Source organism: Danio aesculapii, chromosome 4, assembly GCF_903798145.1.
Source record: "Danio aesculapii chromosome 4, fDanAes4.1, whole genome shotgun sequence".
NCBI classification, from domain to species: domain Eukaryota; kingdom Metazoa; phylum Chordata; class Actinopteri; order Cypriniformes; family Danionidae; genus Danio; species Danio aesculapii.
Window position 1 is genome coordinate 42,246,468 of NC_079438.1, and position 27,413 is coordinate 42,273,880.

A 27,413-nucleotide genomic window follows, 5' to 3' on the forward strand; every position below is an offset into this window, starting at 1 on the left:
TAAAGCTCAAATTGTGAGGTATCATTATGAGAAAATCACAGTTCAAAATAGTAAAAAAAAAAGACCAATAATTGTAATTATAAATTCAAAGTATCATTGAGAGATGTAACATTGCAGTCATAGTTTTTCATAGAAGTGTTCAAAGTAAAATAAAGACTCAAATGGTGAGTTTGAATTACATTAAAATTCACAACTGTGAGATATTGTCACATTGTGAAAAAATGCAGTTACAGGAATTAACATTGTGGCTAAAAGTCATCACGAGAAAGTCACAATTGTGAGATATCAAGTCACAGTTACAAGAAATAATTGCAAACAAAAAAGATAAAGTCAAACAGATAAAAAAAAGTTACAAGTCAAAACTATGAGTCACAGTTGCAACAGAAATAGTCAAAACAAATAGTAAGATAAAGCACCAAATTAATGGTCATTTTGAGTCACATCATGAACGATTTTAAGAGTAATGAAGAAAAGATAATTATAAGCAATCGTCAAAATTGTAATACTATATATAAAATTTATTTATATTGTAATACTGTTTGCAGAATAATCAGATGAGATATACAGTTGAAATTAGAATTATTAAACTCCCTTTGATTATTTTTTTTCTCTTTTAAATATTTCCCAAATGATGTTTAACAGAGCAAGGAAATTTTCACAGTATGTCTGATAATATTTTTTTCTTCTGGAGAAAGTCTTATTTATTTTATTATATTTTATAAGAAGTTTTTAATTTTTTTTAAAAGCATTTTAAGGTCAAAATTATTAGCCACTTTAAGCTATATTTGTTTTCGATAGTCTACAGAACAAACCATCGTTATACAATAACTTGCCTAATTACCCTAACCTGCCTAGTTAACCTAATTAACCTAGTGAAGCCTTTAAATGTCACTTTAAGCTGTATAGAAGTGTCTTGAAAAATATCTAGTCAAATATTTACTGTCATCATGGCAAAGGTAAAATAAATCAGTTATTAGAAATGTGTTGAAAAAATCTTCTCTCCGTTAAACAGAAATTGGGGGAAAAATAAACAAGGGGGCTAATATTTCAGGGGGGCGAATAATTCTGACTTTAACTGTAACATCATATTGTAAAATCTTAAAGCAGAATTGTGAGACGTGTGACTTGAGGTCATAGTCGCAGTTGTAAGAAATATATATGTTTAAGTAGAAATAGGCTTTCAGAACTTCGCTTATAAATCAGCTTATGGAGGAAAGCCAAGTTACTACGACACAGCAGTTGAATAAATTTGTTTGCCAATTCTTTTAGTTGCAGAGTAGGAGCCAAATAAAAGTACTTCTCTCCATCTCTCTTCATCCTTGTCTGTCTTTTTCTCTTAAAAGAGTGGTACTTATTCCCCAGGGCCATAGTAACACTAGCCCCAAGGCTGAGAAGCGTCTATGAAAGCACTTAGGCAATGCCGTAAGCCAGATGAAATCTTATTACCAGAGCATATTCATTTTTCCTCCCCATGCATTGTGGGAGAGAGAGTTCATTTAATAAATGCTTTTTCTTCCTGCCGGTATCAGAGGAACACAGACCGTCATCAAGGCCTATTTTCTCTGGCATTGTCAACACCATATACACTGTCATTAACATCTACTGTGGCTCACACGCTCGCGCGCACACACACTATTGTCTGTCTGTGTTCTTGGCTAACGTGATATTTGATGTGCGCTAGGCCGTCTGCACTTTTCTTTAATGGGCCGCTCGAGTCTTTACATCAAACAGGCTGGCTAAACACATCGTGTGCGGCGCTGCTACAGTAAATGGCTCTGTGATAGTGTAGGTGGGACGTCTCTTTGATGGAGGGATGGATGTGGACAAAGCTATGGCGTTGATGGCTGTCATTATGCGAGCGGTGCGTCAGGTGTGTGTGTGTGTGTGTGTATGAAATGCTCCCGTATATGTCACTCACAATTAAACAACAGCCACGTCTCTGTCTGTGCCATGTCTTTCCTGAATGCCTCAGTCACTTTTCCTTTCTCATTTTTCCAGGATGTCTTCCAAGCGACCAGCCTCTCCATATGGGGGAACAGATGGAGAGGTAGTCATGGCGACGAGCAGACAGCGATTGGAAGATGAAGAGGTTGACGGACATGCTGTCATTCACTTGCCCCTGAGTTCGTACTGCAGCAAGGTGTCCCCACGATCTCCTCGACTGCTCGACAGCCCCCCAACACTACACGCAAACATGGTGAGTCCCCCCCAGGGAGGTGTTTGTATGCTCATACGATTGGATAAAGCCTTACTGGCCCCTCCCCCTTGATTAAAATGCATTTGATTGACTCCTCCCTATTGTCTCGTTAACACTTTTTGATGTGGACCCGCTCTTATGATGTCAAAGACAGATAGGTCGTTTTTGTGAAAATGGGCAAAATGAATCATGTGTTCGGCTGTTTGTGTGTCATCGCAGAGTGCGAGTTCATGATGGGTCAGTGGAGTCATGAAGGACACGTAATGCTGTGTATTTAAAGCCGAAATATGACATACAAGCAAGATGGACCTTGTGACCCAGATCACTCGTCCTCACGTTAACACGCACCTGAGCTGTAGTATCTCTTCAGTGACCTTTTACCTGACTCCACTATCACTCTCTCTCTTGATAAACTTGTGTCGCCACAGGCTTTGGGAATCAATTTGGCTGTAAAACAATGAATCAGTACTTAAGGAACTTAACAGTAAGCTAATTCTGCAATTAACTGTGATTACAGGGCACGCTGAACTCTGCAGTTTTGGAACTGTTTCTCACAATAAACCAAAGTCCTCGAGCTTTCTCGCACAGGTTTTTCTTCACTCTCGCTTTACACACTCTACTGGCAGCACAGTGTGTTTGTTTATGACTGTCAGTTCTCTCTCGTTGAGCCTCTTGCAGTTAAAACTACTACATTCTTGGAGAAAAAGTAAAGTTTTAAGATTTTTCACCTGTTTGTGATGCCATTTTGGGTTCCGCACAGATCCTTGTGAAGTGTAAAGAACTTTTTTGTACATGGATGGATTTGCATGGCTCTTCATTGAATCTAATGCCAATGAAGAACCATTCTTTTCAGACAGTAGGGTAAGGAGGCAAGAAGATGCCACTTTTGTGGGAACCAGTAACCTTAATTCAAAGTTATTTTAGCTTGCCTTGTTTCTGGCAATGTAAGATGTTTATATTTGTGACACAACTGTCTGTTGTAACATCAGTTTAGTCACACTGATACAGTAGGTTGCGCACGAACCAAACAAATGTTTATCATACAACTGATTGTTGTTTTTATTAATCATACCATGAATAATTATGTATCAGCAGCAGTGCAGTGGTTGTAATTGTTGTGTTATCTGAAAGACTAGACTGCTGTCTCTGTCTCTCGTGCTGACATGACAGACGTGGCATGAAAAAACAGGCGCGCTGTATTTGATGTGGATTAATAAAGCGTATCCGTCTCGAGCACGGGCGGATTTTGGGAAAAGCAGGCTGGCATGTGTGAGACATTAAGTTTCCCTGAGCCGATCCGCGCTGACTGGCAGAAGAGTTGAGTGAGAGAGAGATTTACACGAGTGGGGACTCTGAGGGGCTTTGTCACGGCAATTGTATAAAGTGATAGGGAAGTGTAAATCGACTCGGCGAGTCCCTGGGTAGCGCGCAGCGGAAGATTACCGCTTTATCTTGTCATTGTAAATTAACACGGCAGCGGCGCACACGCGCTTCAGACTCCACTGACCTCTTCATCCTGAGTGGGAGAGAGAGAGAGACGGGCATTTGTGGCGATGGGGTCAACGGGGCTGCAGCGCGCAACCTGCTACAATAGAAGTTGGTGCGGTGGTGCGCGTCCCCGGCGGTCTGTACTCTTGCCAGTTTTTTTTTTACAGGAGGGATGTAGAAGGCTTTGAAACCAAAAGGTGGGAAGAGCTTTACACGCGGGTGATAATAGCGAGGTGTTAATTACTCTCCCTTTTGTCCAGTTAATGAGGAGAGGCATTAAGAGAAGACATGTTCCTATCTGGGTGTCACGTTAAGATCTGTTCTCAGATGTGTCAAATTCAGCCTTTCAAAGTCAAAATCAACAAAAAACCCTTGAGAAATAGTTCTTTTTTACTAAAGCAAAACTATACTTGAGTGCCTTCAAGTATGGTTTTGGTTTAGTAAAAATCAGCTGTTTCTTTTTATAGAAAATAAATTAATTAGTTCCCTTTATTTTGTTTCCCAAATTGTCATATAAAGCTCATTTAGAGTATTTTTTTGTAATTTTTCAATTTGTAAATTTTTTTAATAGATGTAAATATACATGTTAAAATATTTAAAAAATGTTATATTAATTATAATGTTATAACTGTTCAACTGCATTTTATATATATGCATTTTATATGTACACGTGTGTAATTTTTTTCAATGTATACATTTAATAATGAGATGCCAAAACCCAACAAAACATCAGATCAGTTACTAAATCTCAAGATATCATAAAGTACTTTTAAAAGGACAATTTTGCATAAATGTCACAAATGTTTACTTTATTTGTCAATTGAAAGCTACAGAAATTATATATTCTTGAATTGAGTGTTTCATACAAATCTAAATAATTAAATCTATTTGCATGACATAAGTTCAAGTACAGTTGAAGTCAGAATTATTAGCCCCTCTTTGTTTTTTTATTTTTTTTAATATTTCCCTAATGATGTTAAACACATCAAGAAAATTTCTACAGTATGTCTAATAATATTTTTTCTTCTGGAGAAAGTCTTGTTTGTTTTATTTCGGCTAGAATACAAGCAGTTTTTAATTTTTAAAAATCTATTTTAAGGTCAAAATTATTAGCCCCTTTAAGCTATATATTTTTTTTGATAGTCTACAGAACAAACCATTGTTATACAATAACTTTCTTAATTACCCTAACCTGCCTAGTTAACTAAGTTAAGCCTTTAAATGTCACTTTAAGCTGTATAGAAGTGTGTTGAAAAATATCTAGTAAAATATTATTTACTGTCATCATGGCAAAGGTAAAATAAATCAGTTATTAGAGATGAGTTATTAAAACTATTATGTTTAGAAATGTTCTGAAAAAAATCTTCTCTCCGTTAAACGAAAATTGGGGAAAAAATAAACGTGGGCTAATAATTCAGAAGGGCTAATAATTCTGACTTCAACTGTAAATGCAAATTTAATAAGCACAGGTATCTATATGTAACTGTATGTAAGCGCTTGTAAATCTTCATATGTGTGTGTGCGCACTCATGGCAGGATCAGGGCTGACAATAGCTCTGTTGAGCCAGGTTTAGAGGTGAGCGGATTGCGAACACACGGTAGAGATCAACAACACGGGCTTAAGACAACAGACGAGGCGTCAGCACCGCAGGAGAGGAGAGATGTCCAACTCGAGCGTGTGTGTTTCAGCAGCGGGACTCTTGACAGTTTAACTGATAGCAAGCACAGAGGTTAAATTCCTAGTGTGTGGTGAACGCAAGCCAGAGAATCACACGGCCGCCTATTGAATTAGTCTCATTAGCTAGACGCTACCTGTGTTGGTAAAATAACCGGATTTGAGTTAGCATATGGAAGCGGAGAGAAAGCGAATGAGAGAAACGCTCTGAGGGAAACAGGTTGGAATCAAGAAAGACAAACATTAAAAAAAAGAAGGGAAAAAAGAGGTGGCATTTGGAGAAACGCTGGCATCTGTGTTAAGAGAGGGGAAAATCTAGGGGGGGAAAGAAGGCATTTTGCTTTCTTGGCAAGAGTTGAAGTGTGTTTAAATGTGCTCCTGTCACACATGAGCTTACGAGGACAAAAGTTGTTTAATTCTGTCGTGGTTCAAGGATGAAGAGAGGGTCGTGGAAAGAGGCGCAGTTTGAGCCTTTCCACGAAGAATTGACATCTGCACAACTAAAAGCAGAACCACCCACACCGCACATCAGAAATGCATATAAATACATATACTCACACACACAGCTTTGCACACTTATTCATACACAGCAGAAAATCTGGGGGTACTTAACCTGAATATCAGCCCTACTGTAGACCTGTTACTCCGTTTGCCTTGTATTTGAGGTAAGAAAGTAAAGCATTAGCTCATCAGCTTCTTTAAGAGCTCAATCAAGGAATGATCTGTCCGAGACTTAGTGTCACAACCAAGGACATTAAAAAGCCAAGGAATACAGTTTCCTCTGCCGCCATCTCACCTTCTCTTTGAATTGTTTTCTAGACATCTCTGGAGAAAGACGCGAGCTGTGGTTTGAAGTATGCGGTGGATTAGATAGATTGGAAGTGACAGGTGTGACCATGTTTTAAGATGCATGCCACACTAAAGCAGGCAGAGAGAAACGCCTGCCATTCTGCCACTCGCTTCCACTCTCTCTCTGGCTTTCTCCCTTCTTTTTCTTTCTAGTTTTTTTCTCTCTTAGTTCTTTACCAGCATGTTGGCAGTTTTGTTTGCGAATAACGGGGTGATCTTGCATTGCTATGGTCATTTGTGACTTCAGAAGTCTCCTAATCCCAGTCCGACTGGCCTGACTGGGGAAGGCAGGGATGTAGTGAAGCAGGGAGTGGGGAAAAACAGATTATGGAAAAGGGGGAAATTAGTATGCAGGCTGTCATATTTTTTTATGTATCATAAAAGCCTGTTAAGATCTTTTAAGCTTGCCAGTCATCAGACTGTTTGTGAATGAGCAAATGTCTCTCTGTATGTGTTCGTAGCAAGTGAAACTGTTTCAGTTTAATTAGTTCTACAGTAATAATTATTATTATGATGATGATGATGATGATGATGGGTTGTGACGAGTCAATCTGTGTGATATGTTCAGTTTAAATTGTCATGTGGAGTGTTGACAATTGTATATAGTAGATTTTTTCATTTATTTATCATTTTTCTGCACAAAAAAAGAGAAATAAATAAATGGAAACATTAAATAATGATAAAGCATTTTGTTATTTTAATTAAAAATGTGTAAAACTTATAATAATAATTAAGGACTAAACAAAAATGTTAAAAAAGAGCATATCAATAAATTGATAACAGTTGTTTTATCATAAAAGTGTTTGGCTGAGTTTTATAAACAAAAAATCATCATAATTAAGACATTAAAAGAGCTTTTTAATAAAATACTAGTCTTATGAAACCTTTTCCCATTGCAGTCTAACATTTCCACATTGTATAGAATTATTTTGATCATAAGTAGATATTATTAAAAATAAATAGCATATAATAAATTAATTAATTCACTAATCAATGCCAACAAAGTCAAAATATTTAGCCTAATAACTATAAAAACATAAAACTTAATTATAATTAAACAGTAGAAAAGTGCACATGAATAAATTGCAAATACTGGTACTTTAATAAACATTTATAATTTGTAAATATTCTTTATAAATATTACATATTCTATTGCATTAAAAGAAATTCTGAGTTGTATATACTGAGTTGTTTTGTCGACAGGGCCAAATCAGATCATCTAAGAGTCTCACTCTACTGATATAAATAAAATTGTATTTGCCACTGTTCTGTGTCTTGTGAAAGTCTTGTGCAATTCGTGTTGCATTAAGCTCTAGTAAATGAACCATCTGCTGCTCTCTGTTCACTCTGAGTTAATGATTAAAAACAGATGTCATTATTAAAATCTAAGCGGGTGATAGACCTGCATGGAGAACTTGATCAATCCTAAAAAACTCAAGTTTGGACTGAGGAAATCTGGCAGATGCAGGTGGCACAGAGAAGCTGATGTTGACTGTTGAGGTGTAAATCTGCTCACTAGGATCCAAACATGTCAGTGGGATTATGCTATTGTCTGATTGGCTGATGCCGCTGTCAGTCACGCGGGTGGTAAGGAAGATAATAGATGTGGATTAACCAAAGATTAACCCTGATTAACGGACTTGGACTGTTGACCTCGTCTCCAAATACCTGACTTGTTTTGTAATTAAACTTTAAAAGGAGATCCGGAGCTGAGAGAAAGTGACATGGTGTGTGCATGAGATAATTTAGAAATGTTTACCCAGTTTACAGTACGTATGCATGTACTGTACTTAAGCAAGAATGCTTCGTTGTCTTCTTGCACTATATGACTTTAGCTATAGAAATAGACCCTTAAGGCAACAACTGCACAGTTCCACTTTTTATAGTGTACAAACTTAACTCTGAGCCACATTACATAAGAAACCATAAGATGGGAACTGTTATATATTTGGACACTAGATCAATGTACGAAACATCGAAGACGGTGATTGATATCGCAGCTGTCATGTTGGTCAAGAAGAGAAGAGAAAAAAATGCGGTTGAAAAACTTGGACGTTCTTGTGTGTTTGGAGCTGATTCAAAGTAGAAAAACTTCCCTTCTCAGAGGAAGAGACAGTTCCTGTGATGGTGAAACCACTGAAACTTTTTTGCCGCTAATGATTTTGTCTAAAGAGACTTCAGACCGGCAGAGGCAGAGAGAGAGAGAAAGAGAGAGAGAGAGACTTTCTAGAGTACAGATGGGCAGATGAGGATGAAAGTAAATCTAAACATGCCTCAGCACTCAGGAACAGGACGAAATAATTAGTGTAGTCCTGTTTGTGGCTTTGTTTAACACCATGTCTCCCTGTGCATGTGTCTGTCAGGATCAGGATGGCAGTAAAGGCCTGGCGCTGAGCCCCTACGCCCAGCACAACTCGTCTACCTCACCCAGTAAACAGCAGCAGGAGGACAGCTCAATGAGGCCGGGCAGTGAACCCGGCTCCGCATCAGCTCTGGGCACACCGGAGAGACGCAAGGGCAGCCTGGCCGACGTGGTCGACACGCTCAAACAGCGCAAGATGGAGGAACTCATCAAGAACGAGCCAGAGGGTGAGCAGTGCAAAATTTCATATGTTTTGACGCACATGATTGTGAAGGTGTGAGAGCAAAGGCTGTTTTCATAGAGGTTTTCACAGTGTCTGAAAAGTGAACTGAACTGATCTTGAGAGCTGAGCATGGATGCTTACTACTGAATATATCATGGTGGTTGTTTGAAAATATTGTAAACACACACTACAAATCAAAGGTTTAGAAACATTAGCATTGTTTAATGATCTTCGGGTAACACTAAAGAGTTATTAATTTAGATTTGAATTATAGCAATCAATTACATTCTAAACTTTAAAACAGCTTCTATGTTTAAATAATATGTAATAATGTAATGTATTGATAGAGTTAATGTAGACTTGGTGAGAAAAGTTTCTGGCTGATAATGTGTATATTACAAGAAAGTCGTTTAATTTAGCATATTCATGCCATCACTGGCTAATTTGCATGCCAAAGAAAACATTTATTTATAATGCCATTACTAGCTAATTTGGATGCTAAAGCAAGTCGTTTTATTTATTTATTTGTTTGTTTTTAATTTATATATAATGCTATCTGAGGCTCCTTAGGATGCCCTATATTTATTAATTATAATTTAATCTTTTTAGGTGTATTATTTATTTATTGTAAAATTCATTGCCATTACTTTATAATTGATGATTATGATGATAAATGATTCCATGGAAAATGATCACATTTAAAATTTTATTTCTTATTGTTTATTTAAATTAATTATTAAATTATTCATATTAAGAATTTTTTGTAAACAAAATAATTTTCTTTTACCATGAGCCAATTAGCGCCGTCACGTCAGGTTTTTTTTCCACAGTTTTGTTGTTAATTTTGGGAGTTATTTAGTTTAGAGTTCTTGTTATTCAGAAAACTTCTTGGGTGGATGTTTTGGAGCTGTTGCACTGCCAATTCCCTTCCCCCCCCAGAACAAGATTTTCTGTGTGGAAACGGCATGTGGAATGGGTCCAGATTGGGCACCAACTCCCAAACCATCACTGGCACCCTGTCAGTGGAAAAAGTTCACTGTTTTAGACAGTCAGGGGAGACTGGCACACGTTTGTCTTATTGTGATGAAATTACAATGTGAAACTGACTGAAAGTGTGAAGGATTTTCTGGAGAGCATCTCATCTTTCTCTCGCACACACATTCATCCTTTCTTCCATCTATCTACCCATCAGTCCTGACTAACAAATTCTGCTTAATGAGAGCTGTTGATAAAGTCGGGCCTTTGTTTAAGCAGGCAGGGATCAGCTGTTCGGAGCCATTGTGTGCCACACTTTGCATATTCATTTCAGACTGATTACTGAGAGAACGGCTCTCAGCTCCTTCCACAGGATCTCTCTCTCTTTCTCTGTCTCTTACATCACACCACACTCACACTGTAATTAGAGGCCAGTTCCTCATGAATAATCAGAACCTGCTCCCTATGTGAATTAGCCAATGTGTGCACAAATACACATGTGAACATACTGACACTGGGTGGAGGGATGGATGGATGGATGGTTGGTGGGTGGGTCGGTTGGTTTATGGATGGATGGATGGATGGATGGATGGATGGATGGATGGATAGATAGATAGATAGATCCTGCTGTCAACCATGTGATGATTGCAAGCAAACAAAGCTTGCAGTCAGTGCTTTAGCTTTTGCTATATTATTTAAATTCGGCTGGGTTTAACATGCTTTGTTTTCTGTGGTTTTTTTTTTTGTGTGTGCTCAGGTATCCTCAAACTGTTGCATTTCTCCAATCTTTGTCTTAGGGTGTGGTGGGACTTGATCTTGCTCCGCTGACTTCTATTCATACTCACGCAACAATATTTTGTGTCATGTACCAAAGTTCAAGTTCAGTACATTCACATATCGCAGACATTAGTCTTATAAACAGTTTAAACACCTGTGTTTCATTTCTTGGCTGGGAAAACACAATGTCAAATATGTAGATTTTAGTGTGTTATAATGGTATTTGTAATTGATTGCTTTAAAACAGAAGAGTGTGACATCATATCTAGTTTGTTAAGAGTGTCTGAAGAAATTTGGATGCTTAAACTTGGTCGCTGCTTTAACCAGTGAAAACAGGTTTTCTAATCTGGTTTTAAAACCTTTACAGAGTTAGAGGATATTGTTGATCTTAAGTATTTTTTGTATTATTATTTTATCTCAGAGAAAATCTTTGGACTGGAGTTTCTGACGGCATAATCAAACTAGACAAAACATTGAATAGACAAAGATATGTGACAGACGTTGGAGTTTTGCTGGCACTAAATATAGTAATTTGTTTGAAAATCATCCTACGTTGCGAATTTGTTTCATTTACATTTGATTTTACTAGTTACGTCAGAGAAAATAGTTACATTACAGAAAAGCCGTGAGGTTAAACCAAGTGTCTGGCTGTGAAATTCAACAGCTGTCATATGCAGAAAGCCAGGAAAAATATATGGGAAAGACGTATCGGATACTTATAGAACTCTTGAGAAAAAGAAAGCAAGCAAGCAAAAGACAGTCCATTAGCAGGAGACTACAGTAGTGCATTATCTCTCTGCGTTTTGTTCGAATGAAATGTGCAAACAAAAGAAGCCGGGTCCCTCAAGAAGCACGGACACAGAGGAAAAAGAAGCAGAAAAGAAAAGAAAAGAAAAAAAGAGAGAAATGAAAAAGGGGAGGTGGGCAGTGCATTGAGCCAGGGCTCTCATAGCCTGATAAAAATCCCTTTTCAACTCGCCTGTCCATTGTTTGCTTGTGTACCTCACAAAGACCATTAGCTGCAAACGGCAGGTTATGATGAAAAATTAATGAATGCTTTAATCATTATGAAAGGGCCGTATTATTACCGTTCTCTTTCTCTCTCTCTCTTCCCAGCCTCCCTCTCTCCTCCTCACACGCTGTTTCTAGCCAGATCAATCACACACTTGCATGTACACACACATTCATCGAAAGTCACTGGTGCGCTCTGTGCAGTGGAATCGAAGCGCTGGGTAGCAGAAAGGCACAAGGAATGGAAATGGGTCAGAAAACAGTAAGAGAAAAGCATGAGGGGGCCATGTGAAATCGGGAGTGTGTTAGTCAGCGTGTTAGCGAGCCGTTTGCTCACCTGTCCCCCTCGCTGCTCCACTTCCCCTCAGATAAACAGCCAGAGCAGAGTCGTTTGTTATGGTGAGATAGCAGAGAAACTTATACTGGGTCAGGTGAGTGTGTGCGCTTGTGTATGTGCGTTTGTGTTTGACCAAGAGCACAGCGTTTGGCCTTTATAAACGAGCGTCCAAGTCGTTCCCTAATCGACTGGCCTCAATGATACAGCACACCTAAATGCAGTTTCATACGGACTTGGTACTGTGTTCATAGAGTTCACAAACACATTTTATATGACTTCAGGTGGGAAAGATTTTGGTTTAGATCTAGAAAGAAAGGTGGTGTCATATAATGGCATGATGATTATGATTCAAAATATTTATATATTATCATTGATATATCATATAGCACATAGGACTGAGTTGTTCAAAGATCAAGTGTTACTGGTTGGAATATTAATTAAATGTAGTTTTTTGTTTGTTTTTCTGCTGTATAACTTAACGTTTATAAATTCAGAGAGGAAAAAAAGTAGTTTTTTATTACTAATAAATTTTTTTTCATGGATTGATTGGTGTATGGGTAATAACATGGTCTAAACATAGTAAATATTGGGTATTTGATAGGCATGACCAGTGCATTTGTCTTTCATCGGTGGTGCGAGATACTGTAATTTAGTTACCTTTATTCATTTCATGCCTCTTCTGCACATCTCCTCTCTAAATGTGTAGCAATATATTTCAGAAATGCAGCAAGAAGAGTTTCCTGCAGCGCATATGTGTGTGTGGTGTTAGCCATCATCGTGCTGGAGTGTGTGTGTGTGTTATTAGCTTTAGTAATGGAAAGAGGGCAGGAGGGCTGTCAGAGGTTCAGAGGGAGAGCCATGTGTCTCTCATGGGCCTGGACAACGAACACACACTCTCTTCCTAAGTCATCCTCTCTTAAAGACTGACCGCAATCACACGGCTACACCGCAAATGAACTTCATCCTCATCATGAACTACTCCAGATCTTTGAGACGCTTTCTTCTTTGATGGTATGATGGTGCTCCTCCTCCACCCGGCTCTCGGTGGAGGAGATGTAGTCCTCACTAGTGCTTGGCAGTCTGTGTTATGTGGGGCACAGATGTTCAGGGTCTCCTGAGTGTCCACGCGCGCGTGTGTGTGTGCGCGAGTCTATGTGTTTGTCAGCCTTGGCGCTGGGCTGAGCTTGATTCATGGTCAGGGCCGAGCTTTGGTTCCCTGAGCACTGAACCTTACACACACACAGACACACACACACACACACACACACACACACACACACTCAAGCTGAGCATACGTCATAGAGCCCTTTATAGACAATGGTCTCATTCACCTTCCTGTGCCTCACTTCAAGTCTTCCTTCACTGTGTGCTGTTGCACATAAAAAAGATCAGTCCTCTCATCAGTGACTCTCATCCAGAGTCCATTACATTATTTTGCCATACCTGCCAGATAGGATGGATGGATGGATGGATGGATGGATGGATGGATGGATGGATGGATGGATGGATGGATGGATGGATGGATAGATAGATAGATAGATAGATAGATAGATAGATAGATAGATAGATAGATAGATAGATAGATAGATAGATAGATAGATAGATAGATAGATAGATAGATAGATAGATAGATAGATAGATAGATAGATAGATAGATAGATAGATAGATAGATAGATAGATATTAATAACTCGACCATGAGAGAGAGATTTATGAAGATTGTATGCATCTAAGGGAAAAAAGGGACTCATTTTATTTGGATTTATTAGTTATGTGTTGGAGTAAAAAGTTAAGATTTGTTTTTCCTGTGGATGTCTGATAACTTTTCTAAAAAAATTGCCATTAAGAGCATTTGTCACCAGAAAATAACAGTTGGTCAAAATAATAACTTTTTAAAAATGTTATTAAAAGAATATTTCGTGTTATTGCACTTGTATCGTGTTAAAACATTGGTATTATGTTGTTATTATATGTCTACAAATATTATGCATTTGCTATTTTATGTGTATTATAATATTTATTTCATACGCATTCATTTGTTTTTATTGTTATGTTTTCTTTAAATGTCTGTAAACAATATTGAGATTTTATTTTGATTTAATACTTTTGTTGACGAATTCTTCCCTCTTTTCCATAATGTTACCTCCATATTTCCTCACCTTAGATGCCATTAGATGCCACGCAATCCTCTTGAAGTAACAGCGCGGACTTGTTTATGAGTATAGGCCCCCTTTGTACCGGATGGCCATGGAGTGAGCCGAGATTGATGGTTCAATTTAGACTTGACTAATTGAGTCCTTCTCCTTGCTTCTCTCTCTGTGGGATGCTTCGGCTTCAAAGCCTGTCCTGGGGTCAGCTGCCACCCGGATGCCTCTATTATCTTCCCCTGCCTCTGCTGTACTGGGGTCAGACTGGAGGTGGCTTTTAATGCGCAGTGGGCCGTAAGTTGTGCGACTGCACTGTTTTATAGCATGACACTGAACTGTAGGGCACGTCGAATGCTGTTTTAAGATCAGAGCAAGGCTGCGCTGCACACACACTCACACGGAGTGGACGTCTTTTGTGAGACAAGCATGAGGGGGGTGTTTGGAGGCACTGGGGCATTTTATAAGACAGCACTTAGGCCCTGTCATTGTTAGCCCAGGGCTCACGCATCTATACCCCTCAATGAGAGAGAATAAGAAGGGCGGATACACTTCTCTATGAAGACGAAAAGGGTAGAAGAGCTCTGAAGCTGTTCAGCAGTGGATCTCTGTCTATATCTCCCCAGGGTCTGCTAATCTGCTATACAACTGCTGCTGCTGAGAGCTTTCTCACACATACACACACACACATATTATAAACGATCCAAAACACACAAGTGTGTTTGAGTAAACACAGTTATGCACAGTTGGGTTCTTTAGCAGTTTCTTGGGATGCTGTATAAAGCATTATCAAACAGATCGAACAAGAAAAACTACCAAAGGTCTTGCATATGCAGCCATATAGAGACAAATTGAGGCACACAGAGTGCGAGGAGGGCACGCTACGAGCACTGAGAGCGTCTGTGAGCGAAGAGGCAGAGCGTGGGAGAGAGAACAACTTCCATATGCAATTTCCAGCATTTGGTAGTAATTAGTTAGATGTATAAATTAACATTAGGAGGAAGGTTTTCACTGGAGTTGTTTGTCATTATCTTCCCCTCACACTCTAAAAAATGAGTTAAAGACCAAGGACAGAAAAACAGAAAATAGTCAACAACAAAAATAAAATATGGAGCCATAGAGGTTAATATTTCAGATGAATGTCCTGTTTCTCAGAAGTTTCTTTCAATATTGATTTTAAAATGTTTGTTCTCAAATATAGCCTTCAAATTTTCTTAAATACCTTTAAAACTCGTATATCAGTGGTTACTTTTTTTGTTTGTAGGAGAAACATCTCAAATCCGAGCTCTCAAAGAGCAATCTTTGAGCACTCAACTTTTCCTCTGTGGAGATCTATTTAAAGATGATGCAATCCAACTTGATAGACAAACAGACGCCTTTCTGAATGAAGTTTTGCTTCGAACTACAGAATCTAGCACAACAAAACACCAGCTATTCTGACTCTCAGCCATTATCAACGCTAGAGTTTTTCTCAGGAGCGCTGTCACTCTTTACTGGGAAAAGCACAAGATGCCTCCTTTTTTCTGAGTAGACGATTGCATGCCTGTTTATTTGTCTCCAGCTGAATCCAAGTCAGTGTACTTTCCTTTGAGGTTGGCAAAACAGCTGAAGACATGAGAGTTAACGGGGCCCTATTGTGAGCGTGCCATTGTTCCAGCGTATGAAAGGCACATTCAAGTCAGTTGTATTGAATTGTTTGGGTCTGCCTTTCAGTTTGTATTCTTCTGCTGCCTTGCACAAGACAATCAATAGGGATGAGCCTTCTCACTGGATAGGTGATATTAGAGCTGAATGCTGCTTACTGGATGGGAAAAGCTGTCTGAGGACGCACGCATTTAGAGCTTTTGACATAAACGCACTGTGGTCTTTTTTCCTTTAAGTGTGGGCTTCGGATTAGAGACTTGGAGATGGATGTCTTTGTGCATTACTTCTGTGTGTGTGTGCGATTGTGATTGTGTGTCTAAAGTTTTGTTATTGACCTCCTGGTGTGGCATTAAGAAAGGCACAAAAGCCGGAGGTTCATGAATTAGACTGTGGCTCCATAGCAGGGCCATTATAAAGCTGACTGTTCCATAGCCACACCATTGTGGCTCCAGACTTGGACAGTTGCACACAGCCGTCATTGACGTTCATGAATTGGAAATGCTCCTGAGTCTTGATAGCTGAATACAGGGTCTGAACATGAGGAATCCATATATTAGCAGCTCTGTTTGCCTGGCTGTATTTAATGATGTGCGTGTGAATTGCATAATATGAATATTCCTTATGAAGATATGTAGAAGATGACTGGTTTCGCGAGACATTTAAGAACTTCTGTGTATGCTTATGCACACTCAATCGCTTCGAAGAGACAGGCCCCTGGAAAATAATCAGTTCGCACAAATAAAGTAAGTTCTTCACCATTTGTTTAGCTGTTAAACCTATAAAGCTTTCAGACATTGAGCAGTTGTGTGATTCTTATGCTAATTTGCAGAGCACACCCATATCTATTAACATGCTAATTTTATTTTGTGTGTGTTGGCATTTTTGAAGCTAATGCTAAATAATGGAATACAATATCCCATGAATATTCATTGCAACTTTTAAAAACTGAGCGCACTCCATAAAATATCACTCTCCCCCTCTCTTTGATCATGCTTTAGTGGATCTCCTATGCGTTAGAGTCCATCATGGTGTTTGTTTTTTTTTCCTCAATTGCAGTGCTGATTTCTGAAACGCTGTGTGTGTGTGTGCGTGTGTGATTTCTGTGAAGGGACTCGAGTTAAGAGGAAATATTGCAATAGAAGGCATGTGTGTATGGTCGAACCACTTTGGTGTGCTGTTGTATTGTGGGTAATTGTGGGTCAGTGGTTTTTGGTTATTTTGATGCGGCGTTAGAGGCCTTTCACATGGCTTGCATCAACTCGCAAATCCCTTCCTCATATCCATTACACAAATCTAAATCCATTCTCTCCTTTTCTAACAAACATACACACTCTCGCTTGAGCCTCAGTTGGGTTAAAGGGGATATGTAAAGTAAATTACAAAGCAGATTTAGGTGTATTTGCTTGGGTTGCAGTAGATTAGGACAAACAGTGGATGTGCATGGGCCAAATGTCGGGGGGTGTGTACACACTCTTACAAACACACATATAGAGCATGCACAAACCCACTCATACAGTCTTTGGTAAAGGTAAACACAGAGATAGGGATGTTATTTTCTGTACAGGTGTTTGAATTTATGCCAAAAACAAGCATGCAAACTTTATTGGCAAAAACAAGTGCACAGACCTGTTTTGTACACATACACTCTTAGCAGTGCTCAAGCATGCACTGGGCATTGTATACACATAATTCACCCAATACACCTTCTTCCCCTTACCCCCTGGAAAAACTGGCCATGCCCTTCATGCTAATTCCTGCTATTACTTACCTTGTGGCAATGCGAAGAACACATCATCACTTTGTTTCATATTATAAAATATGATGCATTTTAGCTGTAGTTTAACCTAAGTTTGCAGAACCAATATCATATGCATTAATGTACTTGTTTTGGGCCTTAATGCAATGTTAACTAACTATAAACACAAGACACACTCTATTAATGTCTCTCCATCACACACTGCACACTATATGTAGCTGCTCTACTTCCTGGTTTTGAGCTTGTGGACTGGGGGTCAGTAGTGGACACCAGTAAGTGAATGAAGCTCCAGTAGGGGGTCTTTGAACACATGAGGGAAGCTCAGAATTAACCCCAGCAGTCCTGCGGTCAGCAGCAAACTTTGAAATGAAGCAATCTGTCTCCGCTGAGCGGCCCTAGGTCAGCACCCTTCGGCCTGCCAGAAAATAGGCCTTTTATTTGAGCCAGATGTTCAGAAATAAGCAAGGCGGATCCCTGTACTCCCTGTTTCCCTTCATGTCTGTCTTTCTCTCTGCCTTCCTTTGCACTTGGACTCCTTCCTATTTCGCCACTGTATTTTTTTTCTTGATCCCTCCCTCCGCCCCTACTCCTGTCCCATGGTGGCAGAGCACCCAGTGCACTTCTCCAGGAGAGAGAGCTCTAGCCTGGCTGCACGCCCGGGTCTGATCCCCTGCCTGGACGTGGGGACCGCTGGAAGACTGAACAGGTGTTCTCCACTTTTTGATTTCAGTGCATTTGAATTAATCCTGTCAGCTCAGCTGTTAAAACAACTGTCACCCCCAGCTGCTAGTCATTTTAGGCTGGATCTGACACACTCCGCCAGTCTACGGCAGTCGCTGATGACATACACACACTCTCACCGTCTGTTCCCTGGCCCATTGTCACGGCCACAAAGCGATCTGCGCACGCACGTACTTACAGACACATAGGCACAAAGGAAACGCCTCAGCACATCAATTAAATTTAATATAAATATTAAAGCATTGTTTTTTACATAAAGCATTAAAAAAACTGATAAACCATTTAAAAGCAGTGTTCACAACAAGCTTTTTAGACAGGTTAGATTGCCTAATGAGGTTTTTTATCTAGCCATAAAGTCTGATATATTTAGATATTATTTTACATAATAATATTGTAGATTTGTAGCCATCCAAACGTCCACACATATATTTTATCTAAATGAAGAAATATTTCAAATAGTAATAGTCTTTTTAATAAAACAATATTGTTAAGTACTTTAAAGAGGTTTTAAATGTTTTAATTTGAAAACTAATCCTCTTCTTCTCTATTTTTCACCTCTTCTCGCCCTTCTCTCCTCAGAGGTGCTGCATTTCAGAGAGTGTTGTTCCTGTCATTCCCTTGGATCTCTTTCAACCTCTTTTTCTTTCATCCGGATTCACATACCCCTCAGTTAGACACAGGTTACACATTCTGGCAAATCTTTCTCGCACATTTAAATATCTGTTTGTTTCTTTTTAATGCCAAGAGCACAAAAAAAACGCAGTGGGTTAATTACTGGTGGATGATAAATGGATGATGGAGGGAATGTTCCGAAACTTGGGCTTTTTGTTTTTTGCCCTGTCTTCCCTTTGTGCAGTGCCAGTCGAGAGGGAATACTTTTGTTTAAAAATAAATAAATAAATAAATAAATAAATAAATATACTTCAGGTGTGTGAGACATAGGATTCATTAGCTTCATTTAGGGCCAGCGCTCAAACCTAAGTGTGTCAGGTTTTCAGTGTTTTTAAGTGATGAATTCTACTTCAGAGGGTCAGGCCATGTGCTAATCTCCTCATAAGGCTGTTCTCACAAAGAGATAGATGGAACGCAAAGCACAAATGAGCGCTCTTGCACAACAGAATGTATAGTTTGCCATGTGTTTGGAATATTTGCTTACAGGCTTGTGACATTTCAGGGACTTTGGACCCCAGTGTGCACACAGTGGCAGTAGAACAGAGGGAGGCCCTGGATTTAACCCCACTCAGATAAACCTTTTTTCTTTGCTGCATTATAGTAGTTTTCAAACCCTATTTTGTATTGTGTCTGCACACAGGCCCATCAGAATTGCTCAAGGACCCAGCCATTGTTGCTTTTGTTACTTACAAAAAATATTTTTTATATTGCTAATATTGCTTTCAAAATAAAGCAACTCGGTTTCAAACGGTTTCAAAAAACAGCCCTATATTATTGTAAATTCAGACTCTTAAAGGAATAGCTCATCCCCAAAAAACGAAAAAATGCTTACCCTCATGTTGTTCCAAACCAGAATGAGTTTATTTCTTTTGTTGAAATTTGCTAGAATGTTGGTAATGAAATGGTTGACAATATCCAATGACTTCTATATGTTGAAAAATACTATACAGTAAGTATAACTATAAGTCTATACTATAAGTCAAAGAGTACCATCAACTGTCAGGTTACCAATATTCTGTTGATTCTATCAGAAACTGATATAGGTTTAGAACAAGACAGAAGAATTAATAATGGTTGAATTTTAATTTGTTGGTTGAACTATCCCTGTATGTTCAGTAAATGGGCCTTATTATATATAAAAAAATCTGTAAAACTGTTATTAAAGCATAATTGCTATAGAAAACAAACAAAATTTTACTTTAATTTCCATTATGATTATGGAAAAAATGTTTATTTTTAGCTACTGATGACCTCTACAGTGCTGCATTCCAATGCATTTAATAGGTTAACATTATTATGAAAGCACTGTACAAATCAGCACAGTAAGGGTTTAGATAAACTTATTAAGATGAAACAGACTGTCCCATACCCCTGTTGGTGACAACCCAACAGAAATGCTATATATCTTATAAGTGGGAAGCCATTCCCATGACTAAATTTATCAAGTAATCTAAACTGAAACTTGAAAGCTTGTGAATTCACCACTATCCCCCTTCTTGTCCACCTCCCTTCTTCCTGTCCTGCATTTGAAGAGAAAGCAGGAATAGAGATGGAGGATGTGCGGAGTGGTGGGTGCAGGGATCTAACTGGCTTTACCCGGCATGGGCAGCTTCTTAGGAGCTGTTAACAATCACCTAATGGCTCTCACATGGCTACCAATATCTGGGAGCAATGGAGCCCACACAATGCTGACCATTCTTATAGTTAGAGCGTTTTGACCGCCCCAGGCACATAGAGACAACAGCAACAATTAAATCCAGTGTAAATCTGGAATGTGTTCGGGGGGAATACATGCTTTTAAATTCTCTACTTCCTGTTTGCACGGGTCAAACCTTTTTTTCAAAGAGATTTTGTTTATTGATAACCCTATGTTTATGCCTCATCCAAAAGGTGTCCATCACACCAACTCAGAAAATGAAAAACAATGTGAAGACAGACGAAGCAGATTGTAAAATACATAATAACAGTTTTCATCTTCCTGGGCAGTTTGTTATGACAAGAGGTTAAATGGAGATTTCTGAGTGGGCTTGTCTTGTTTTGTTTTGTTCTTTGTATTTTTATTTGCCTTCAAAATGCAAAGCAGCATTATCATGTCAGCATATTCTGCCCGTGTTTGACAGGCCTGTGACAGCTGCTTTCTGAACGCCATAGTACACTTCAACGTGACATACAACAATTGTGATTTTAACAGACACTGCGGCCTCTGTTGTGCGCTTTGACAATGTTTATATATTTATTTTGTTGCTTATTTGTTTATTTTCGACTGTGCTTGTCAATACGTTTCAGTCCATGGTTCATGTGACACCGACTTTACAAGAGCAAGTGTTTGCAACCGTATGCATGTGCGTGTTGCCTCAGTCCTAAGGTTTTTCCTTTTTTCCTGCTGTCCCGCAGTTAATGCATCAGAGACTCAGACGAACACGTTGTATTCTTTTGTTGTCATTTTAAAGTGATGTAATGAAAGCGGGTGGCGGCAGGGCCCCGGGGCTATGACAGCTCTCTGCTGACTGGGCTGCGCGCGAGACACGCTGAAGAGGGGTTATTGCCACGAGACAGATTGAAAGTGTCATTTTCCATTATAGAGCACACGGAGGAAGCACAAATATGCCCTGGCCTACTTTAACAGGATGCCTTTGACAAGAGAAATGTGTGTGCTTGGAGGAGAGGGGAGCCCTGAGCCCAGCCTTAGCCTTTCTTCTGACACACCACAGCACAAGAAATTTCACTGTTGTTGGAATCTGTTCGTAACACAGATGATCCGCTAATAAAGGAATACTCAAAAATGAAAAATCTAGGCCCCTTTATGTTATTTCTAATGCATATGGCTTTGCATATGGATCAAAAAACAAGATATTAAGCAGAATGTCCAGTCTCCTATTTTGCCAGTTAGAAAAGTTCAGTTATTAAAATGGCAATACAAGGCCCTGATTGTATACGGTATTTCAGATGTAAAATTACATGCAATTAGTTATATTTTGGTTTATTATGTCATCCTAATCAGGCTAACTCACATAGCCGCTATTAGAAAGCAGAGCTCATACAGTAACAGTAGCCCACATATGCAATGGCTTGTGTGGCTGCATGAGTGTACGTTCATTAATTTCTACATGTATGTACAATCGCATATACCAGCGAATGCTTGTGTGTGTGCGTATCAGTAGCATGGCTGATACTCAGATGTACGCCAGCCAGATTTGAAGTCTTGGACGTCCTCAGAGAACGTCTTAATTTTCTCAGACTTTCTCACACATCGTGATGGTTTTGCTCACATTCTTCTTCACAATGTCATGCCCTCCACGCAGTTATTTCAATCTGGCAGTGTAAATTTGGCACTGCGCGAGAGGTGCCAGAATAAATTTGGCGGGAGTTTTGGTTCAAATCAAATTGGACATAAGCACCCACAACACCATCTGTCAGAGAAGGATTGCAGATATGTGAAGGGCACAATTCCGTCAGAGATAAACGACTTTTTCAATTTGTAAATCTCACCCTGCAACTTTAGTTGGGAATTATTTTCTATTAATTTATGGAAAATTAATTTATCGTCATCTAAGTGAAGACTAGAGCTGAAGAGCACACTTTGTAGCGCCTGAGGACATCTGCATGTTATTAAATTCAATCAAATATTCAATGTCACGTTTCTATAAGTTGTTTGTAAACCATATTAATGCAAATTCAGTGGGACAGTTCATGCACAAATGGTTTCACAAACAATTTACACACAAATAATGTTCTGCTTGAATGTCATTAATGAAGTTTTGACTTTGACAAACTAAACTGAGGAACAACTATATATAGTTCTGTTTACCTATGATGTCATTGTTTCAAGAAAAAGAATCTTTTTTTACTGTCCAAAAAACCCCAGTACAGATGGAGAGTAAGGGTTTTTTAGGCGCTGTGTTTTTCATTTAATATTTTGTATTAGAAAATTGCGCCTGTTGCCCTGGTGACTGCTCTTGAATGTAAAGGCTGTTTAACATCCTGACCTTTAACTTCAGCTCTGCTCTTTCCATTGACTCCACATGCTTTACACGTTACAACTTCACAGAGCCTCTAAACTCTCACCTTATCTCACTCCATCGCACTCTGTCCCTCCATGTTTCCCTTTTCCTTTCTGCTTGTGCCACCTCTCTGAGGCAGGAGTGTTTTTTGAGGGAAAAGAAGAAAGAGGACTTTCTCCGTGTGTGTGTGTGTGAATGTTTGTACAGAGTGTTGCTAAGCGTTGCCTTTTCCTCCATCGGCACACATAATTGGGACTTTTAGCTTGAATGGCGGCTTTTGATGAGAGATTTGGTCCAATGTTTTTTTTTTTCTTTCTTTCTCAGTGCGTTTCTAAACTCACAGTCTCGCAGTGTCTACTGCACTGGGAGAAAACATGAGCGAGCGCCGATGTTTGAACGTCCTTTAGAAAGAATTTTCAACACAGTCTCTGGGCAAATAACAGCCGTACATAAATTGATCATCAAGGGTGATTATAATCATCTTTTCATTTGACAGGGGAATTCAGGAGCGGAGTTTGCACAGCGTGTTTGTTTCTGTATCGAACTTCTGCTGTTCCCTTTTTAAAATCTCATGAACTTTTTTTTTTAAACTCGACACCCTAAATGAATACTGATCTAGACTGCATTAATTGATTACAATATTTTAGTCACAAAGGCAGTAATTAATTACTAGTTTTGTGATTGAAATCCATCTGTGTGTTTGTATTCACTCTTCACAAAGATCTAAGCGCAGCTGGAGTCCCGTGTGTGTGCGTCTCACGATGGCCATATATACCGCACTGAACTGAAAGTGTGTGATGGTCCTTTCTCCAACCTTAGATAAACTAGCTGGGTGCTTGTATAATTGGTTATTCAATCCTGACCTCTGTGGCGACTGGGAGCTGCTGCAGCGTGTTGCTTTTTGCCAAGAGCAGTCAATGTGGAGCCTGTTCTGGTGCTGCGTGCTGGGCCGGGCCCGAGCCAGGGCCTTTCCTGTGAGCCCTCCCCACCCGCGTGAAGCTGGCGCTGGGACACTGGCCCTTTTGTTGTCCACCGTGGGCCTGGCTCTCCTTGTCTCATTCCCCCTCCGTCTCCCCGCTTTTCTCCACTCCTCCAAAACCAACCCCCGCCCCCTCTTTATTTTCCGAACAAAACATCTCATTGGCTTTGCAAATATGAGATAATTGGAAAAATGGAGTTGGCCGGGCTGAGTCAGAACGTTTTGGGCAAAAAATAGCATCGCAATGATGAGGCATAGAGAAACAGAGAAAGGGTGATGAAATTGTTTGTGAAGTATGGAGCCTGGGCCGCCCTAAGTTGGATCAGGGTGCGTGAAGATTAAAAGTGTGCATAGTGGTGGCACATCTTGAGTGGTTCTTCCACGCTTCTGGGCCAGGTGGCTGGACATCTTGGCTTTGGTTCTGCCCAGCTGCTGGAGTCCTCTGGAGCCACTGAACTTTAATAATGCACCATAATTCACCTATTATTGTCAGATTAACTTTTCCTCTCCCATGTTGGCATGGCTGGTGTGTTGAGTTTGTGATCTCATATTCGCTTAAAAGATGAGTGTGTGCAGCTGACGTGCTTGTTTGTCAGATCTGTCTGCTGAACATCCTGTTCTCGACACAAATAGAGATGTATGAGTAGGGATGGATTAGTATGGTTGTTCCAGGAGTTTTTAAAATTGGGTCCAGTTATCATACAAAACAAATGCGCACTGATCATAAAAATGTCCGATTTTCACTCCTTCCTTAACACATCTCTTCTAACATTTTATTATTATTAATTTTATTGTAATAAATATATTATATTCAAAGTTTGGCTCCCTCCGATAGTGTCATTACAAGGAATTAATGCTTTCTGTGATTGTTACAGACATTCTCTTTCAATCACGTTATGTTTAATTGAAAAATCTTTGCACACACACTCTATCTCTCAAAGACCCCCTTTTTGTGTGTTTTTCCAACAGTCACACTGTTCTCTTTCTGCTGTTCCCCTCAGGCTGTGCTAGTCCCACCAAAAATGTGCTCCCCACCTCGTAAGGGCGCATACGCAGGGTTCCACCCAGCTGCCACAAACTAAACCCCTTAGCGTTAATGCAGAAAAGCTGTGCTGCTGTATTGGGAGTATACTAACGGGACCAGTCCCAAATGTTTCTTAATTTCATTCTGCCTCTCTTATATGTATATTTACACATTTTAATGCATTTACTAAGAAAACACTGTATTTAAAACTTTTAGATATTATTAATTTTGAGTATTAACTTTATTTAGGAGAGATAACTGATATAAGCAATTTGTTACTAATTTACTACGGTCAGCATTGATCTTTGATTGAGAATTCTGAAACTCTTAAGCAAATTTTTTAAGATTATTGAAGTATTTTTTATTGATAAACTATAAAAGTCTCAATTTATTCTGTTTAACCTCACTTTTATTGTATGTAGTAGTAACAATAGAGATATTTCAAAGTTCTCAATTGTGATTTTCCAGCATGTGTCTCATTTCATTTTGAAAATCTAGAAGCAGCCTCACATGCTAAACTGAGAGGTGCTTCTATCAAAGGCCCTCACAAAAGGGCACCACCGCAACAGTCCTTTTCTTCCCAAACCATAAGAGAGGATGAAGAACGAGATCAAGACGGGAGCTGCCACAAAAGACAGATACATCAGCATATCTGCTTCCCTTCTCTGTCCATTTTGCAGTAAACGATTGCACAGATCCCCGCTGCGGGCTGTCACATAAAAGAGGGCTTTCTATTTTTATTAATAGTTAAAGTGAAGGAGCTGTCAGCAGGGACAATAGCGGCCATGTTAATAAATAAAAATAATAACTATTACAGTGCCGTGGTGAGAGAGAGGGAGAAAGTGACATACTGAGATAGAGAGCGAGAGAGAACAGGCAGGGGGGATAGACGGAGTGGCCATTTGTTGAAACCTTTCGCTTGTCAAAGCTCTCGGGCTTAAAAGCCTCTGTCATTGTTACGCACAGATGCCAGAATAGAGGAGAGAGAGAGCGGGCTGAGGCCTAATAACACCTGTTGGGGTGACAGTGAGACAGCTGTCAGTAGAAACAGCAGCACTGAAGGTGATTGGCTAAGTGGTGAAGGAGTGTGTCCACAAACCAAAGACTGTGTTTGTTACAAGCCCGAAACTGTCAAACTTTGAAGTCCAGAAACAAGATCAGAAACATTGGGGAGATTTACATAATCCAGAGAGGCAAGACAAAAGTCAAACTTTGAATTGCAGATGTGCCACTGAAGAAGTTTGACTATTAATCAGACTTTAAATACTTGGAAAGTCTTCTTCTGCTAGTCTTTGAGTGTACAAGTGTGTGCCACCTACCTGAGGCCCGTACAGTCTATCAGTCGCAAAGACACAGGTTAGTGCTCAGTGATCTCCAGCTCAATTGGTAATGGTGCCACCTGGTGTTTTTACATTAATGTAGACGTGTTTAAGCATGTGTGGATATTATTATTATTTATTTTTAAATTTTTTGCTGTTGGGAGATTTTAAATATTAAATTTTGAATGAGATGTTTTTACAAGTTTATTATAAAAAGTTATATGGAATTGAGTCCATGACCTTCAAGTTGCAAATGTCATGATTTATTATGAGCTAAAAGAATGAAAAGAATGAATGATGATTGAACAGAAAGAAATATAAAATTACTATTGAATATATAGTTCAATTGTATGTGCATTTCTGCTTTTTCTACTGTAGGATTTACTGATTAAGATTTAGACATGAAGCTGAGGCAGTTGAATGCATGCAGAATGACAAGAAAATATTTGTAAAAATCTACAGAAAGGAATTGAATTGCAATGGAATGTAAAGCTTGTGTGTCTGCCTGTGTACGTGTTTTTTTGATTAGTGTGAATTTGTATATTCCACCAGGTTACGTGATTAAGGTGTGAATCTGATGAAATACATCAAAAATTGAAAGAAACTATCACATGAAATGAAATGGGGTTCAAATACATGACCTTGCACCTGCTTAACTATTTGAGCTATAACATGCAAAATGGCAACAAATAATAATAAAAACAAATGAAAAAGAAAAGCGCAATTGTATGTGAAGTTTGTGTGTATTTTTATACATTTTAATGCCCTTAATTTAACTATTAAGATGTAAATATGAATAAAAAAGATTACAGAAGGTAGTTTATCATAAATGAATGTGGAAAGGAGCCCATGAACTTATATTTGCAAGCATCATATTTTACTATTTGAGCAACAGGATGTTAAATGAAAAACAGGATAAAAATAAAACATAAAGGAAATCACAACTAAACAAAGTTTGTGAGTATGTGTGTGTGTGTGTGTTTGTGTAGTTTCCCAGGCCACTAAAATACAGACTGCTGTCATTTACCACAAACACACACCTTGTATTTCTCTTTGTGTCTCTCTCTGCCTCTCATTTTGTTTCATATCACAGTTAATTGTTGTGATAGTGATGCAGGTACTAGTGTGTTTGTGTGTGTGTATTAGAATACAGGGGGGTGTTGAGAGTTGTTGTAATTTTCCTCTCTCTCCCTCTCTCTCTCTGGTTTGAGACGTCCGTCCTTGGCAGGTTAGTAATTAG

The 27,413-nt window shown here is 39.1% G+C and overlaps 1 protein-coding gene across 5 annotated transcripts in view; it reads left to right on the plus strand.

The window, feature by feature from the left end:
• The window catches only part of sox5 (SRY-box transcription factor 5), a 224,903-nt gene that overhangs the window by 158,929 nt on the left and 38,561 nt on the right, over positions 1 to 27,413 (plus strand). For all 5 annotated transcript variants that reach the window (XM_056455714.1, XM_056455713.1, XM_056455711.1 and 2 more), the window contains 2 exons: positions 1,999 to 2,197; positions 8,573 to 8,798. In XM_056455714.1, the coding sequence (XP_056311689.1) occupies positions 1,999 to 2,197; positions 8,573 to 8,798 (425 nt within the window). The remainder of the gene's footprint in view (positions 1 to 1,998; positions 2,198 to 8,572; positions 8,799 to 27,413) is intronic.